Source organism: Polyergus mexicanus, unplaced genomic scaffold, assembly GCF_030449975.1.
Source record: "Polyergus mexicanus isolate NDT 795.1 unplaced genomic scaffold, iyPolMexi1.0 SCAF_5, whole genome shotgun sequence".
NCBI classification, from domain to species: domain Eukaryota; kingdom Metazoa; phylum Arthropoda; class Insecta; order Hymenoptera; family Formicidae; genus Polyergus; species Polyergus mexicanus.
This window is the reverse complement of record NW_027223325.1, coordinates 7,642,666-7,661,778: the sequence shown is the minus strand read 5'-3', so window position 1 is coordinate 7,661,778 and position 19,113 is coordinate 7,642,666. Positions and strand designations below refer to the sequence as shown.

Here is a 19,113-nt window from a genome sequence, read left to right as displayed (position 1 = left end):
ATTTTATAATATTCTTCGAAAGAAAATATTTATTTTTTTTTTAAATCCATGATAATTAGTTCTTCTAAAATTTGTGACAAGTCTATTTTAAGACTATTATTGAGAAAATACTCTTTGTTAAGGATAACTGTTATTTAAAAGAAGTAAAGTTAACCGAGTAATTATTTTACTTAGCGATAGAATAATATTTTTCTGTGTATAGATTTGATTAATGTTATATTGTCGTTAGACGTTTCGATTTTTTTGCGTATGTATTTCGATCGTAATAAAGATTTATGTAAATGTACAAAATAGAGCTATTTCTGTTGAAAAATGATACTACATACTTGATGAGCGATAAGTTTGATAGATGATACAGCGATATATTTTAAATCGGGAGACAATTCCTTCGAAGATCAACCGTATCTCACGAGTGCGTGTACTAGAATGATGTTGTAACGCCGAGAAAAAGGAAATGCGCCTGTGCGTGAGACTTCTCTCTCGAGTCTATTTTTCCTCCTTTTTGCTGAGAAAAAAGCATCCGTTGAATTGCTCACAAATAACCTTTAAGTATCATATCGATCGCTTAATCGTGGACGATTTTCGCGAGAAACGTTGCTAAATTGCGAATTAATGTCGAAGGCGTACGCTAATGTTCTCTAGCACTTAGTATCAATTTTATAAAATTTTCGTAAAAAAAAAAAAGAGGGAACGTTCAATCGATTGATCGAAAAGAGGGGATGAAAGGAACGTGATCGACTCCCTCGCGGTCATACGTGTCTCAACTCTCTCGAAGAAATGATCTGCGTGGAAAGTCGGTATTTTAACATCAATCGTATTCTTTTACTCACAGTTGGCTTATGGCCTTACGCGCAATCCAAACTCGTTCGAGCCCAACTGATTTTACTCTACGGCATTCTGACAAGCTTCATTTTATTTCAAGTACATCAATGGTTTTACATAATTATATGCGATATTTACATTACATAAATTTTATAAGCTAACATATATTGTTATTTGTAATCTCTGGTACGTATTTATGTTAACTGTGACGTTTGTGATGTGGTATGTATTTATATTGATTATGGCACATATTACAATAATATACCTTTACTAATTATGTAATTATTTTTTTATGTGTGTAATATATTATATATACAGGGTGTCCCACTTTAAAAGTTCCATCCTCATAACTTTTCAGGATCAACGTTTGAAGGAAAACGACAATAGTTGTAGGGAACAAAGGGGGCTATCTAATAGTGACCTTGAATTTGACATTAAAGGTCATTTTCAAGGACATTTGAAGGTCAACTTCCGTTTTTTAAATAGAACCTTGTATTTTTCATTATATATTCTTGTAGCTTATCTCGAGAGCTTTCCAAAGCACTATAATAAAGTATTTTTTTACTTTTTGAGTTATTTTATATTTTAATCTGACATATTTTGATATAAAAAATTATATATTTTACAAAATATTCAGTTTTCGATAATCTTACCGTAATACTTTTATGTACAGAATAATGAGACAAATCAATTAGTGCCAAGAAAAACAAATAATTGTTTTAAAAAATACATTTTAAATAATTTTCTTAAAAACAATTATTTTTTATACTAATTGAAACCAATGACACCATTTTATGTTCCCCTCAAAACCATAAAATTTTTGTTGAAAACGTTTTTCTCTAAAATGCTTAGTTTTTGAAAGAAAAGGGGTGTACGGGTGGTCTAGGACAACCTGTATATACTTATCTGTATATACTAATCTGACATATTTTGATATAAAAAATTATATATTTTACAAAATATTCAGTTTTCGATAATCTTACCGTAATACTTTTATGTACAGAATAATGAGACAAATCAATTAGTGCCAAGAAAAACAAATAATTGTTTTAAAAAATACATTTTAAATAATTTTCTTAAAAACAATTATTTTTTATACTAATTGAAACCAATGACACCATTTTATGTTCCCCTCAAAACCATAAAATTTTTGTTGAAAACGTTTTTCTCTAAAATGCTTAGTTTTTGAAAGAAAAGGGGTGTACGGGTGGTCTAGGACAACCTGTATATACTTAATTTTTATACAATATATATAATATTATACAAAATTATTGCATAATACATTTTACTATCTTAACAGTAAACAGAAAGATCTGAATTGTTAATTGCTCTCTTCTATGTAGTGAGACAAGCGGCAAAATGTAATTGTGTTATTACCTAATTTTATGTGTGTCATTCTGTCATACTTTGCGCGATTTTTGCACAATCCACGCGTAGAAAAGGACAATTTTAAGATTAATTTAGATTTTTCTGCTTATTGATAAAATAAGAAACGTGTTATTTCTTTTATGCGACTGATTCAACAAAATCATTTTTCGCAGTTTATGATATTTGTGACTTCAAAATGCACTCTACAATACGTTATTGAAATTCTTTCTGCCGTATCTTTCTTCATGTTCCATTTGATACTGTACAGCAAGTTTTCGTTTAACATGGATGTCGTAAGTGAAGAATACATATTCTTCTACTTGTTTGAATAAATGTGTCATATGTATTGCAATCTTTGTTACGCCTCAACAAAATATCTATGGTATAGAGAAATTTCGTTGATACGACAGGTGAAACATTTATTAGAACTACTTCAATGTACCTATAACGAGCTAAGGGATGAGAGCGAAGTCGCCATTATAGAAAAATATTGGAATATTGCAAGACGTTACACTGGAATACTTACGCGTAAGCCAATCATATAATTTTAATTACTTAAAAAGTGTTTAATAAGTTCTTTACTCGCAGTCGAGTTTCTGGCCAAATCAATTAAATAGAGATGAAATAAATTTATAACGTACAATAGTTATTAATTTTTGTAATACAGGGTGAGTTTTTTAAATTGAGACATGTAAATATGTTGAAAACAATACATTTTTAAAAAGAAAATTTGAAACAAAAGTTGTTTGATTTTTCGGGACAAACTATATTATTTATTTCTGATTCGGTGGACGTTTTCAAGGTTATTTCAAGGTTATTTCAAGGTCAACTTTATTTTTTAAATGGAAACCCCCATTTTTTATTCAATATTATTCTAGCTTATCTCGAGAGCTTTTCAAAACACTATAATTAAGTGTTTTTCGAGTTATTTTATATTTTAATCTGACATATTTTGATATAAAAAATAAAATATCTCATAAAATATTTAGTTTTCGATAATATTACCGTAATACTTTTACGTACAGAATAAGGAGACCAATCATTAGTGTAAAAAAAAAGAAAAAAAATAATTGTTTTAAAAAATATATTGTAAACAATCACATACGTTTTCTTAAAAACAATTTTTTTTTATATTAATTGATTTGTCTCATTATTCTATACATAAAAGTATTACGATAAGATTATCAAAAACTAAATATTTTACGAGATATTCTATTTTTTATATCAAAATATGTCAGATTAAGATATAAAATATCTCGAAAAATACTTAATTATAGTGTTTTAAAAAGCTGTCGAGATAAGCTAGAAGAATATGCAATAAAAAATGGGAGTTTCCATTTAAAAAATTAAATTGACCTTGAAATAACCTTAAAAAGTTCCACCCAATCAGAAATAAATAATGCAGTTATGTTTCCCCCCTAAAATCAAACAACTTTTGTTTCAAACTTTCTTGTCAAAAACGCATTGTTTTCGAAATATAAAAAATATAAAAAATTCAATTCAATTTAAAAAATTCTTCCTGTATATTAATAAATAAATATCCCCCCATGATTGTGGCTTTTACATCTCTTTTTAGTGATTTGTATGTGTGGCACGGGTGTCTTTATTCTTTCTCCATTTCTACCCCATATTTTCGCCATTCTAATGTCCGGGAATGAGTCTCGACCATATATTTCGCTACAAATCGTCTCAGAATACTTCATCGATCAAGAGAGATATTTCTATTTAATTATGTTACATACCAACGCAGCATTTTGCATAGGAATAATGGTAACGCTAGCGACAGGAACAATGTGTTTAACATATATTCAACATATTTGTGGAATGTTAAGGATTGCTAGGTGAGAAAATTAACATATATTGAGAAAAAAAAGTTGTTAACTTGACTAAATTCGTCCAACTAATTACTATTTCTTTGTATTTCTCTAATTGAAATATTTAAATATTTCAATTAAAGAAATATTAATTAGTTGGACGAATTTAGTCAAGTCAATAACTTTCTTTTTCTCAGAGTAGTAATGAAAATGAAAATTTATGTCTACACAAAACTAAAAGTTTCATTATTCCAAATAAAAAAATTCGACAAAATTGTACTGGATTCATATCGGAATTTACTCTTATGTGATAACATCGTACACGAGTAGATATGCACATTGAAAAAAAATGTACTAAATCCGAAAATTTTTTTTTGATTTAAAAAAATTATTTATTAAATTTTTTCAAAAAAGATAGTTATTTCAATCAAGCAGCAAATATATTTAAATTAGTAAAATATAAAATAAAAGGAAAGCATGATTTTATTTGTAAATAAAAAGAAATTGCCTTTTATCTTTATTATATTAAATTACTTCCATTAATAAATATTTTTAAATTTTTGACTGTTTGGTTCAAAAATATAGGTCTTCTTTATTTTATTAAATAATTTTTTATTTTCAAATAAATATTCTTTTATATCATAATTTTAAATATTTTATTTTCAAAATTACAATTTTTATTACATGCAAATAATAATTTATTTAATATAACTATGTAACAAAACATTTTTCAAAACAAAATATATATTTATTTAAGTAAAAAAAATCAAAATTAACGAAACTTATTTATTTACGAGGGTCAGTCAAATATAAATCGAATTTTTTCCAAAACTTTTTATTTCATCAAAATATTTCCAACGCATACCCCCAAGTTTCTTTCTATATAATTTTCAATAAAAAAATTATCAATCCGGTGACAAAAATGTTAGTAAATTAAATGTTAGTAGAAACTATGTAGAAAAAAGATTTGTGCGTTGGAAATATTTTGATCGAATAAAAAGTTTTGGAAAAAATTCGGTTTATGTCCGACTGTCCCATGTAATAAAAAAAAAAAATTATTTTTAGTGTAATTATAAAATTATTAACGTATCACGTAATTTATAGTTATCGTATGGAGAGGATCATGAGCATTGACACTCGACAAATAAGCGCTGTAAAAAATGTAAATTTAATTTACATGGGTATTGTATACGCCGTAGATATGCATCGGAAGGCGATAAAGTTTGTATTTCTCGGATGCATATGTTTATAAATAGAAAGTATCGTAATATGTAGAATTCACTTTAAGTATAAATTCCTTGACAGATTTTTTTGTTTAGCAAAAATGTCGAACCTCGCAGATACTTTTTAATTGCTATAAATGATTTGAAATTTAATAACTTTTATAATTTTCTTTAATGTATTTAATATTGAAAATAAAGAAACACTAGACAAAAAAATGAAATCGAATCAACATTACGAACTAAAATAGGTTCGACTAAAAAAAAAAAAAATCTATGCCTGAATTGACTTCTATGTGTTACGGTACGTATTGTATAAGAACGCAAATAATATCTTTCACATTTTTTATTGAAGGTTTACAAAAATTTTTATTTCCTCAATTAATAAATTCTTATTCGTCCTTATAATTGACGGATTACTTACAGCGAGTCTCAATCTTTATCAGGTAAGTATTGTCTTTCCTTCGTACATGTACTTTCTAATAAAGAGCAATATGTAGCGCTATAAATTCACTAACAATCTGAATAGATCATATCCGTTGAGTTTTCAGTTTATAAAGCGTAGAGAATCATGATAAAAACATAGATAAAAAAATTAATTACGCTATTGTAAAACTCGTATTTCAGATTTTTCACGAACTGTCATCTGAATGCGCTGTCGCACAAATTATAAAGTATATTATTTTTGTGAACATCTACTATATATATACTTTCCTCGCCAACTATTGTGGGCAATTGATTATAGATCACAATAATCACATATTTGCTACTGTGTAAGAAAGATTTTCATGTGACAAATGTCGGATTTTCATGTCACAAATTAAAATAATTAAGATGAAAGACAAAGGCAATGCATGCAAAATAAAATTCAAAAAAGACAAAAGTTAAAATGTTTTCTTAAACAAATTTTACGTATTCTATGGATTATTTATGAATTTTATGCTCGTCAAATATCACTGGTTAGCTGTTTCGTTATTATTTCGTAGGTACAATGTTCAATGGTACATAGCACCCTTACATATACAGAAGCTGATATTATTCCTGTTACAAAGGGGAACTAAAGCTTTTGACAATCTAGTAATTATCGGTGGATTGTTTGTAGGATCCTTAGAAGGCTTTGCGACGGTGAAAATTTTATCAAAATTTATTCAACGAAGAGTACATACATTTCAAACATTTCAAGAAGATATCTCTTATTGCAGTTGGTCAGCGCGTCAGTTTCGTACTTTACATTTATTTATTCCACGAGACAATAATTAACGTCTTATACCGATATCGATGAACTAATACTATATAAAGCCGATATAGTACAGATTTGATACATTACATAGATATATTAAATGGATATAATAATATAATGGAGCTGCTCAAATTGATAGAAATGCGATGATAATACCATAAATAGTTATATATTTATTTTTCGTTAGATTAAATTTTTTTTTCTAATGCGATATACACTGATACGTTGAATGCTACATATATTTAAATATACATGATTGAAAAAGATATATTAATGAAAGCAAAAATTTAAATTTAATTTTTTTAATATCACAAATTGTGTAAAACTCTAGAAAATTAATTTATTTTTTTAATATCACAAATTGTCTGTAAAACTCTAGAAAATTAATTTATTTTTTTAATATCACAAATTGTTGAAAACTGTAGAAAATTAATAAACACGGGACATAGTGTTTAGAGTTCTGTGAGTCGCGTGAAGGTTACCATGCGCGTTTGATCTAATTTATTTATTATATTTTTATTTATTTATTATAAGCAGAAGATGGTCTAAATCGAGATCGAAACGTACAATTCTATAATAAACAAAATTATTTTGACAATTTAATCATTTGCGTCCTGTTTACTGCGTCGACTTCCTATCGTCCGTTAAAACATTTTTTATCATATTTGTATATATTAGAACCATTATTGTATTTTCATTTTAATTTGGCGTATTTAAAATTAAGAAAGTTATTAGAGAATATAAAATATTATAGAATATAAAAATTTAAACAAAAAGAATACTGTAAAATGACATTTAGTAAAGAATAACATGTTTTGGTAGTACCGATTTAAATATGCTGAGATGTGTTGATATTGAGCACAACTTAAAAGAGTGTCTTTCAGCCTTGTATACAATAGAATGAAACATATACGTTACCGAAAAGTAGCGTTTGCGACTGCGCGACTTTTGTGTAAAAAAGTTCTCTCATGAATACTTTTCTATAAGAAAATAATTCCGTTAAATTGTTCTTAATACGGAATCGATTGTTTATTCATGAATTTTCACCTAAGAAAATTTTTTAAATTATATAATTATGTAATTGCCTAATTTTCCACGCAATTTAAAGTAGTCACTATATGCATTATTGACTATTTCTTATTTATCGAATTAAGAAGATTACACTGATAATAAAGTTTATACTATGAGGAAGCAGTCGTTTATTAAGCGGTTGATAAATTGAAAAGGGGGGATAGCTGAATATTCGTGTACTGCTTTTCCGTCAAACTTGTGTCGACAGTCACGGAGAGATGATCTCTCTCGAGACTCAACATTTTAACATCAACCGAATTCTGTTGCTTATCATTGGCTTGTGGCCTTATCAGCGATCGCGACTAGTTGAATTTCAATTAATTATACTTTACGGTACTTTGATGACTTTCATCGTATTTCAGGTACGTCAGCATTTCTCTGTTGTATTTTATTACGGAATTGCGCATTCTTATACTGATGTATAAGAATTAATATATTATTTAAATTTTGTCTCGCATATAAGATTCATATATAATTATATTGCATTAAAATTATTTTTCCTATAATTATTGTTGTTTAAATTATATAAAAGTATCAATTGTGTAAAATATCTCTTTTGCTAAATTATTGTATGTAATAGATTAACGAAAAATTGAGAATTTATGAACTGATCGAATAATGTAATTTTGCTAATGATATCACATATAATGAATAACATTACTATTTGCAGTTAACATCATTTATAACATCGGAATGTACTCTGGATTTTATCTATAAAGTTTTATCTTCTGCATTCTTTTTTATTTGTTTGGCGATTAAATACAATTCATTTTGGATTAACGCCGATATTGTAAGCATGTAAATTATTAAACATCACTGATAAATAAATTTTTGAATACAATATAGGCCGGCTTTCGTATTCGTTACTCTCGATTTATATAGTTTTTTTTTACATGTCGTTCACTTTTTGTTTTATAATCATTATAATGTAAGCCTACAGAAAAACACATAAAATAGACAAACTAATGTGAATCCAATCAAGAAAGAACACGGAAGCTTTATTATAATAATTTTCGAATATCGCGATAAACAACATACAATAATATTGTTAAAATGATAGTTAAGAAGTTCGCTGAAGCAACTTCAAGATGTGTGTAATGAGATAGAAGACAAAAATGAAATCGCTATCGTGGAAAAATACGGCATCAAAGCGAAACGTATTACGATTAAACTTTTATGTAAGAAAATATTTCTCGATCTTTAACTTAAGTTCCAATATCTTTTCATGTTCAAATAAATAAATTGCAATCGTAAGAAAATGTTAAAAATTAGAAAATAATATATCTATGGATTTATATGATTATTTTATAATCTTTCCTAGTACTTGGGATATGCTGTCAATTTACTATTCTTTTGATATATATTTGGCCGTACATTTGTCACATTATGGTTCTCAAAAATAAATTTCGATCACCTTCTCCGTCGTATATAGAGACCGAATATTTCATTGATAAAGAAAAATATTTTTATTTAATTACGCTGCATCGACATGTAGCAATTTGCATAGGCATACTGGCAATGATAGCGACAGGAACTATGCTCATAACATATCTTCAACATACATGTGCAATGTTTAATATCGCCTGGTAAGTAAATTAGAGGTAAATACAACTATTTAAAAATTATATTCTTAGACAAATAATATATATAGTGTTAGAGCAACAAAATTATTTCCAGTTACCGTATCGAGAAGGCAATTTATATCTCACAAAAGAATAATTCCAAAAATGAAGAAAAAAGTTACAAGGAGATAATTCGTGCTATAAACATTCATTGTAACGCTATAAAGTTAGTATTTTTGTTATTTTAATAACAAGTATTTAATACATATGATAATATTGTATAAACTTTTCTCATGTTTAAAGGCTTATCAATTTTTTAATATCTAATTTTGAGGGATCGTTCTTTTGCTTGATAGCGGCTGGTATGGTTTGTTTGTGCTGTAATCTTCTTCGGGTAAATTTCGTGTACAAATTCTAGCACAAACAGTGTACTACTTTGTAAAATTAAAATTAGTCAACAAACCCGCATAGATAGAGAAAAATATCGAAATAATTTTTATAATACCCATAGTACAATGTCATGTGTAGAAAATCGATATGAAGCATGTAACATGTGTCTCATCAATTTTCAGGTTGTGTCATTTACCGATAACATTGGGCAATTTATATTATCTCTAAATATTTTAATTGTTCTCTATTTGTACTTGTTTGTATCCAATTATACTGCACAAGAAATTACAGATCACAATGAATATGTGTTTGTTACAGTGTGTGGCGGATAATCCACCACCAAGTAGAAACGCATGCCATATAAGGCGCGCGAAATACTCGCGGGGAATAAAGGTCCACGCGCTAATCACGTGCCACGCGCACAACAAGAACCGCGCGCTAAGCACGTGCCGCGCGCAGGACGAAGACCACGCGCTGAGCACGTGCCGCGCACAGGACGAAGAGCACGGGATAAACACGTGCATAACAGAGCAGGTAGTCAAATACCTAACCGCGAGGCGGCGAATTGGGCAAACCAAAATCTCGCTATCAGAATACCATCAACAACAGTATATAAGGTAGCGAAGCGACAAGGCAGAACAGTCTGCTCACGCTTTCGAGAGCGCAAGCAACAGATACGTGAGCACGACTCTTTTGATATACGCTTAGAGCGTCAAAAAAAAGCTGTTAAACAGCGCCCTAACAGGTTCGCCTTCACGACCGCTGCCGCCCCGTTCACCAGGGGCCGACCTACGGCAGAGAGCGGACCAGGAGGGCACACAGCGAAATAGCGAACCACCAGCCAAGCGAGTACAGTGGTCATTACTGCCCTGGAAGCTGGAGCCGCTGGAGATACCGGCCGTCAACTTCACACGTCCTCCAAGAAGCCTGCTCGCTACCTGGGACATCCGACTGAGGAGGTATACATCACCCTCCTATCCAGCAACGGTGCCAGCACTCCTGACACCACCGCCGCTGACACCTCCCAGGAGCGACGCAAAAAGAGGCGACAAGCAGGAGCGGGCCACCCAGACGGATCGTCGCAGCCTGGTACATCGCGGCACGCAACACCGGCAACCGCACAAACAGGAGCGGGCCACGCAGTCCTCCGACTCCGACTGGGAGGCCACCACCAGGACGACGGCCACGCAAACAGAGGCAGCGTATCACAGGGCCTCCACAAGTATCCGGCGAGCGGTTTCCACACCGGCGAAGCCCAGGGGCACAACCGGGCAAGGACCCTTGAAGTGGACTCGAACCACACCACACATCTCGTGGCGAGAAAACCTCGCCACGCGTAGGAGTCGCTAAACGCGACGCAATCGGCCCTTTTCAGGGCCACACAAAATTTAACACTTGTACATATATAATCAGGAGAATATATTTATTGTCGATACATAGACCACGCATTCTACCTTTCGATCGACATCCTATCTTCGAACACATCCACGCAACCACCACATTGGTGACCCCGACGAGGAAGGATGCCGAGAAACCCGAAGGATAGCACGATACTCGTCGACGACGAAGACCAGCCAACAAGCAGGATGGGACTACGCATCCCACCCTTCTGGCCGGAAGACCCGGAGCTGTGGTTCGCGCAGCTAGAAGGACAGTTCGCGTTGAGCAGCATCACAGATGACAACACGAAGTACGCTTACGTTCTCTCACGGATAGAACCTAAGCAAGCAAGAGAAGTCAAAGACGTCATCACGCAGCCACCAGCAACTCGCAGATACGAGGCCATCAAGAAGGCCCTCATACAGCGCCTAACAGATTCACAGGCGCAAAAGATAAAGCAACTCCTTGAGCACGAAGAACTAGGCGACAGGAAACCGTCGCAGTTTCTGCGACATCTGACTACCTTGGCCGGAACGACGGTATCAGACGAGCTGCTAAGGACCTTGTGGCTAGGGCGATTGCCTCCACAAATGCAAGCAATACTAGCTACACGAACGGAGGACGAACTGAGCAGCGTAGCAGAGCAAGCAGACCGAATACACGAGGTCAGCAACCGGACACTCGTGGCGGCAATCGGACAGCAAACGGCAGCAACACAAGCAGCCAACCCATGGACAGCACAGATAGAAATGCTGACAAAGCAGGTCGCAGCACTCACGACACAGATGACAAGGTTCATGAAGCAAAGGAACACCCGAGGCAGCACGAGAGAACGCTCAAGAAGCAGGAGCCGAAATTATCAAAGAACACCGAAACAAGAGGGCATATGCTATTATCACAAACGCTTTGGAGCAGAGGCACGCAAATGCACTCAACCATGCACGTACAAACAGCCAAAAAACGAGGAAAGCAGTCATTGAGGGCGGCCAATGACGGCGACACAGAACCTCGCCGCCTGTACATAAAAGACCAGAAATCAAAAATAACATTTCTGATAGATACAGGCTCCGACATAAGCGTCTATCCACGCAGGTTTAGGCAGGGAAATCAGCAGAGACAGCCATTCGATCTATTCGCAGCAAACGGCACGAGGATCATAACGTACGGCATGATAACCCTGCAACCAAACCTGGGATTGAGACGAGCATTTCCATGGCGCTTCACGGTAGCAGACGTAGCACAACCAATCATCGGCTCAGACTTTCTGGCTCAATATCACCTATTACCAGACGTCAAGAACCGAAAATTAATAGACGGGAAAACCGGACTGGCCACGCCAGGAACGGCAAAATACAGCGAAGTCACCTCGATAAAAGTTGTGAAAGAGGAAACACTCTACCACCGTATAATAGCAGAGTTTCCGGGAATCACACAGCCCGCAGGAGCGCAGAAGATAGCAAAACATAATACAGAGCACCATATAGCGACAACACCAGGACAGCCGGAAGCAAGCCGACCACGCAGATTGGCACCCGATAAATTACAGGCAGCAAAAGCGGAGTTCGACCTCTTGCTACAAGAGGGAATTATAAGACCATCAAAAAGTCCTTGGGCATCACCGCTACACATGGTGCCAAAGAAAGAGAATAACTGGAGACCATGCGGAGACTACCGCAAACTAAACGCAAGAACGATTCCAGACAGCTACCCAATTCCGCACATAGAGGACTTCGCGCAAACGCTGCATCAGAAACAGATCTTCACAACAATCGATCTAGTACGTGCATACAACCAGATCCCGGTACACCCCGCCGATATCGTAAAAACGGCAATAGCAACACCATTCGGACTCTACGAATTTCTATACATGCCATTCGGATTGAGAAACGCTGCACAAACATTCCAACGTTTTATAAACGAAATCCTGCACGGACTGGATTACTGTTATGCCTACATAGACGACATACTGATAGCCTCAAAAACAAAAGAGGAACACAGTAAACATTTGAGAGAAGTTTTTACCAGATTAGATACATACGGGATCAAAATAAACCCAGCCAAATGTGTTTTCGAGGCAAAACAAGTAAAGTTTCTCGGATACCTCGTGTCACAAGAAGGTACTAGGCCACTTCCTGAAAAAGTAGAAGCCATAAGAAACTTTCCAAAACCTAGCAGCATTAAACAAATGCGCCAGTTCTTGGGGATAATAAACTTTTATAGACGTTTTATCCCCGGGGCTGCTAAAGAACAGGCAACCCTCAACGACGTGCTGAAAGGTCCAAAGAAGAAAGGAAAAACACCTATCACATGGACGACAGAACTAGAAGAAGCATTCACCAGCTGTAAAAACAGCTTAGCTCGAGCAACGCTACTAGCACATCCAGATCCAGCAGCAGAATTAGCGGTAACAACAGACGCCTCAGACACCGCAATCGGAGCTGTAGTCCAACAACGAGTAGACGGACAATGGCAGCCACTCGCGTTTCTAAGTAAAAAACTTAACAACGCACAAAAGCAGTATAGCCCGTATGATCGAGAGCTACTAGCGATCTACGTTGCTGTAAAACATTATAGACACTTGCTGGAAGGACGAACATTCACAGTATACACGGACCATAAACCGATTACGTTCGCCTTCAGACAAGATCCACTGCGCAGCTCACCACGACAAGCCAGACACCTCGAATTGATCGGACAATTTACAACCGACATTCGACACGTCTCCGGAAAAGAAAACGTCGTGGCAGATTCTCTTTCTCGCGTAGAAGCTGTAGAAAAGGCAGTAAACTACGAAGCACTCGCTCGAGCACAAGAGGAAGACCCAGAGTTACAAAAGATCCTGAAAGCAAAGAAAGGATTAAAACTAACAAAGATACCTCTTCCCGGAACAATAACCGGATTGTATTGTGACACGGAAACGCCAATCACACGACCATACGTACCAGAAGCACTACGGCGACAAATCTTCCTGTCACTACATAACCTGGCACACCCAGGAAGAAAGGCAACAGTAAAACTCATCACACAACGATACGTATGGCCACAAGCACAAAAAGACTGCACAAGATGGGCACAAGCATGCATACCATGCCAAAAAGCAAAAATCTCAAGGCATAATCAAACACCGTTGGGAAACTTCCTAAATCCCACACAGAGATTCCAACATATACACATGGACATTGTAGGACCTCTACCAATTTCGAAGGGATACCGATATTGCCTAACCATCATAGACCGATTTTCGAGATGGCCAGAAGCCATCCCAATACGAGACATAACCGCAGAAACAGTTGCACAACACTTATACACAGAATGGATCACACGCTACGGCACACCAGCAAAAATTACAACGGATCAGGGCCGACAATTTGAAGCAGATTTATTCAAACAACTAACACAGCTAACCGGTACGACGCACATAAGGACAACAGCATACCACCCGGCAGCCAACGGAATGGTCGAGCGCTTACACAGACAATTGAAGGGCGCAATCAAATGCTATCAAACCACCTCATGGACGGAGGTACTACCAACAATACTACTAGGCATTAGAGCCGCATGGAAGGAAGACCTGCAGGCAACCCCCGCCGAAATGGTTTACGGAGAAACAATCCGGCTCCCTGGACAATTCCTATGGGAACAACAGGGACAGGAGAGAGAGCAACAATCAGACACAGTAGTTGAGAAACTACGCAAAACTATGCAACAGTTAAGACCCGTAATAAAAAGGCACGGACAGAAAGCAGTATTCATATTCAAGGACATGGCAACGACACCACAAGTCTTCGTACGCCATGACGCCCCAACCGGAGCGCTACAACAGCCATACGACGGACCATACGAAGTACTGCAAAGAAATGAGAAGACATACAAGATCAAGGTCAACGGAAAACCAGTCAACATATCAATAGACAGACTGAAACCAGCATACGTCCTAGAAGAAGAACCAACGCCAACAACGCTAACATCGCCAACAACGCTAACATCGCCAACAACGCCAACATCGCCAGCAACGCCAACAACGCAAGAACAGAAACAGCCAATAAAAAAGGGATACACCCGATCCGGAAGACCAATACGACCACCGGTCAGATTCAACATTGACCAGTAAAGGGACTTCACCACAACCAAGGGGGTCCTGTGGCGGATAATCCACCACCAAGTAGAAACGCATGCCATATAAGGCGCGCGAAATACTCGCGGGGAATAAAGGTCCACGCGCTAATCACGTGCCACGCGCACAACAAGAACCGCGCGCTAAGCACGTGCCGCGCGCAGGACGAAGACCACGCGCTGAGCACGTGCCGCGCACAGGACGAAGAGCACGGGATAAACACGTGCATAACAGAGCAGGTAGTCAAATACCTAACCGCGAGGCGGCGAATTGGGCAAACCAAAATCTCGCTATCAGAATACCATCAACAACAGTATATAAGGTAGCGAAGCGACAAGGCAGAACAGTCTGCTCACGCTTTCGAGAGCGCAAGCAACAGATACGTGAGCACGACTCTTTTGATATACGCTTAGAGCGTCAAAAAAAAGCTGTTAAACAGCGCCCTAACAGGTTCGCCTTCACGACCGCTGCCGCCCCGTTCACCAGGGGCCGACCTACGGCAGAGAGCGGACCAGGAGGGCACACAGCGAAATAGCGAACCACCAGCCAAGCGAGTACAGTGGTCATTACTGCCCTGGAAGCTGGAGCCGCTGGAGATACCGGCCGTCAACTTCACACGTCCTCCAAGAAGCCTGCTCGCTACCTGGGACATCCGACTGAGGAGGTATACATCACCCTCCTATCCAGCAACGGTGCCAGCACTCCTGACACCACCGCCGCTGACACCTCCCAGGAGCGACGCAAAAAGAGGCGACAAGCAGGAGCGGGCCACCCAGACGGATCGTCGCAGCCTGGTACATCGCGGCACGCAACACCGGCAACCGCACAAACAGGAGCGGGCCACGCAGTCCTCCGACTCCGACTGGGAGGCCACCACCAGGACGACGGCCACGCAAACAGAGGCAGCGTATCACAGGGCCTCCACAAGTATCCGGCGAGCGGTTTCCACACCGGCGAAGCCCAGGGGCACAACCGGGCAAGGACCCTTGAAGTGGACTCGAACCACACCACACATCTCGTGGCGAGAAAACCTCGCCACGCGTAGGAGTCGCTAAACGCGACGCAATCGGCCCTTTTCAGGGCCACACAAAATTTAACACTTGTACATATATAATCAGGAGAATATATTTATTGTCGATACATAGACCACGCATTCTACCTTTCGATCGACATCCTATCTTCGAACACATCACACGCAACTGCCACACAGTGTAAGGAATATTTTAACTTCATATACAAGTATATTTCTGTTTTGTGTAGATATTTATAATATAAGCCAAAATTAGTGATTTCTGATAAAATTAATATGCATTAAAAAAGAAACAAATATGCATGTGTATATATGTGTATATGTGTGTTTGCGTATATGGCGCATGTATTAACAAAAAATATATACAAATTTTATTTAATTAGTATTTTTTCAATTTATTATTTCGTAGATATAACGTCCGTTGGTATATGGTTCCAATACGTATACAGAAAATGATACTTTTTCTGTTGCAAAGGGGTACTAAAAGTTTCCATCTGATTCTTGGTGGAGTATTTGTAGGATCCATGCAAAGTGCCGCTTCGGTGAGAAATATATAAGAATATATCGCATATAGAGGGGGCTCCGTTTGCCTACATTCCCGATTGCCTACAGAGCGATTGTCTACAAGCATTATTGCGCACATGTAAAAATTAAAAATACGAACGTACGTTTGCACACATGACATTATTGCGCACATACACAATGCACACATGATATTATTGCATACATAAAATAAAAAAATCGAATTAATGTTTTGCACACGTGACTTTATTGCGCACATACAGATTGCACACATGACCGTATTGCACACATAAAATAATAATTGGACACCGCACGGTTGAATACCGGACGATTAGACACCGCATGATTGAGCACCGCAAATCAATATGGAATCTCACTTCGCATTAAAAAGTATATGCGTGGAAGAAATATTTTCCGCCGCCCCCCTCCCCCCTGCAAGGGGCACCATTATCAAAAAACTAGACACATTAGTTTGCGTTGAATCTCGTTTTACGTGGAAAGTTGTAAACCCATGTGGAACCTTTCTTCGCATTAAAAAGTGTTTGTTTTTTATTGCGAAGGGAGGTTCCACATGGATTTGCGGTGCTCAGTTATGCGGAATCCAATCGTGCGGTGTCCAATTGTTATTTTATGTGTGCAACACGGTCATGTGTGCAATGTGTATGTGCGCAATAACGTCATGTGTGCAAACGTACGTTCGTATTTTTAATTTTTACATGTGCGCAATAATGCTTGTAGGCAATCGAAGCTGTCGGCAAAATGTTGTAGGCAAACGAAGCTGTTGGCAATCGGGAATGTAGGCAAACGGGATCCCCCCTATTGCATATACACAAATGTCTCGCAATTTTTTCAATACTATTAAAAAGAAATAGGGAACACTTTTCATACTCTAAAAATTGGGCTATTTTCAAACCGCTAAAACTCGACGAAAAATCATCGTAGACCAAAAATTACGAAAAAGCATTTTGAAACTTGAATTTTCGACTGTAACCTGCTATCGATAGTTAAAGAGAATTTTTGTATGTTCTTATTTCTAGAAAATGCAGATTTAGTTCTAAAATCGTGTAACTCGGTCAAAGAAAATCTTAGAAAAATTTGAAAAAAGCATTTTGTAGGCAAAATGTTGTAGTTTACGAAACTTAAGTTGAATTTTTCGAGAGAAATTTTTTTATCGAACTGCAGAATGTCAAAAATACATAATTTTAAGGAACAAAACAATAAAGTTAAAATTGAAACTTCGAGTTTTAATAGACTTTTTTAATTTTTTGTCTACGATGATTTTTCGTCGAGTTTCAGTGGTTTGAAAATAGCCCAATTTTAAGGGTATGAAAAGTGTTCCCATTTTTTTTTGTAGTGTATAACAAGCAGACAGAATAAAAAAAGATACTTTTTTTACAGCTGACGAGTACTTCTATATCATACTTCACTGTTCTTTATTCTACCCGGGAAGATTAAAAGTATAGTAAAGAAATTTTTAATTATTTTGATCCAATTAGACGAAAAAAAACACGTATCAAATGGCTTCGAGGTACAGATATAGCATTATTATTAACCTCGCAGAAAATAATACACAAATAAACACGAACTGTCTCTTTGTGTTTGATACAAGAAATTATTGTTACATCTTAATGTATAAAGTTTAAAATATCAAATTTAATAATAACAATGTTGAATATAGTATAGATATGTAAAAAGATATATATAATTTTAGAAATATTATAAAAAATGCAAAATATTATAATAATTTTGTGATTAGTATTCTTTGTTAGTAAAAGCGGAAATAATAGATGCATTTTATTTTTAATGCTATTTACTTGTATTGTATTTATTGCCTAATTACTTCAAGTCCGAAAAAAGAGCAATCTACACAACAGTATCAATTAACAATTTTTTATCTAAACGACTGCATCATTTTAAATGTAAAAGTTACTTCGGCCAAATTGGCTGAAATTAAAATATATTATAGTTGAGGTAGTGCTAATTGATTAAAACGTGCTGATTAAAAAATCTTCCTGAATAAAATGTTTAAAAATTAAAATTAATAATGATGGGACAGTTTTAAATGAATAAAAATTAAGAAAGTTAAGAAAATTATTAGAAAATACAAAATATTAAAGAGTAAGAGAATTTAAATAAATAATATGTGTGGGTATTGAAATGACTTTCGGTGAAGAATATCATGCTTTGATAGTACCACTTTAAACACGCCAACTTTCCCCTACATGATGATACATCAAATGCTATATAGGGGAGACCGATGGTGGTAAGTCAGTGATCGATTTTTAATGAAATACATAAAAGAGAAACATCATTGTAGCGATTACTGTTTTCGTATATTTGACTGTCGGATTAAATTCTTAAAGTTAATTTGATTTGATGATAATTAATATATTTGAATATTTTTCTCATACTTTCCGCGCTGGTCAACCAACCCCATAATCGAGGTTAGTTGATTTTCATAGGGTAAGTTGGCAATAGGGATGCAATCAATTGGGAATATGTTATTTACAATTTAATTCATCAAAAATGAAATAGTACAATATTAGGAAAATTATTTTATTATGATATATTAATTATTTC

The 19,113-nt window shown here is 35.7% G+C and overlaps 1 protein-coding gene across 1 annotated transcript; it reads left to right on the top strand.

The window, feature by feature from the left end:
• The first annotated feature begins 168 nt into the window (after window positions 1-168).
• On the top strand, window positions 169-18,185 carry LOC138933594 (uncharacterized). The gene is given in 18 exon segments (XM_070296416.1): window positions 169-921; window positions 2,364-2,483; window positions 2,601-2,718; window positions 3,767-4,031; window positions 5,109-5,225; window positions 5,580-5,670; window positions 5,852-5,997; window positions 6,211-6,363; window positions 6,365-6,500; window positions 7,700-7,897; window positions 8,206-8,325; window positions 8,596-8,713; window positions 8,857-9,121; window positions 9,213-9,323; window positions 9,401-9,491; window positions 9,670-9,806; window positions 16,421-16,553; window positions 17,932-18,185. Coding segments are annotated over 18 exon segments (2,520 nt in total). The 5' UTR covers window positions 169-777; the 3' UTR covers window positions 17,989-18,185.
• The last annotated feature ends 928 nt before the right edge of the window (window positions 18,186-19,113 follow it).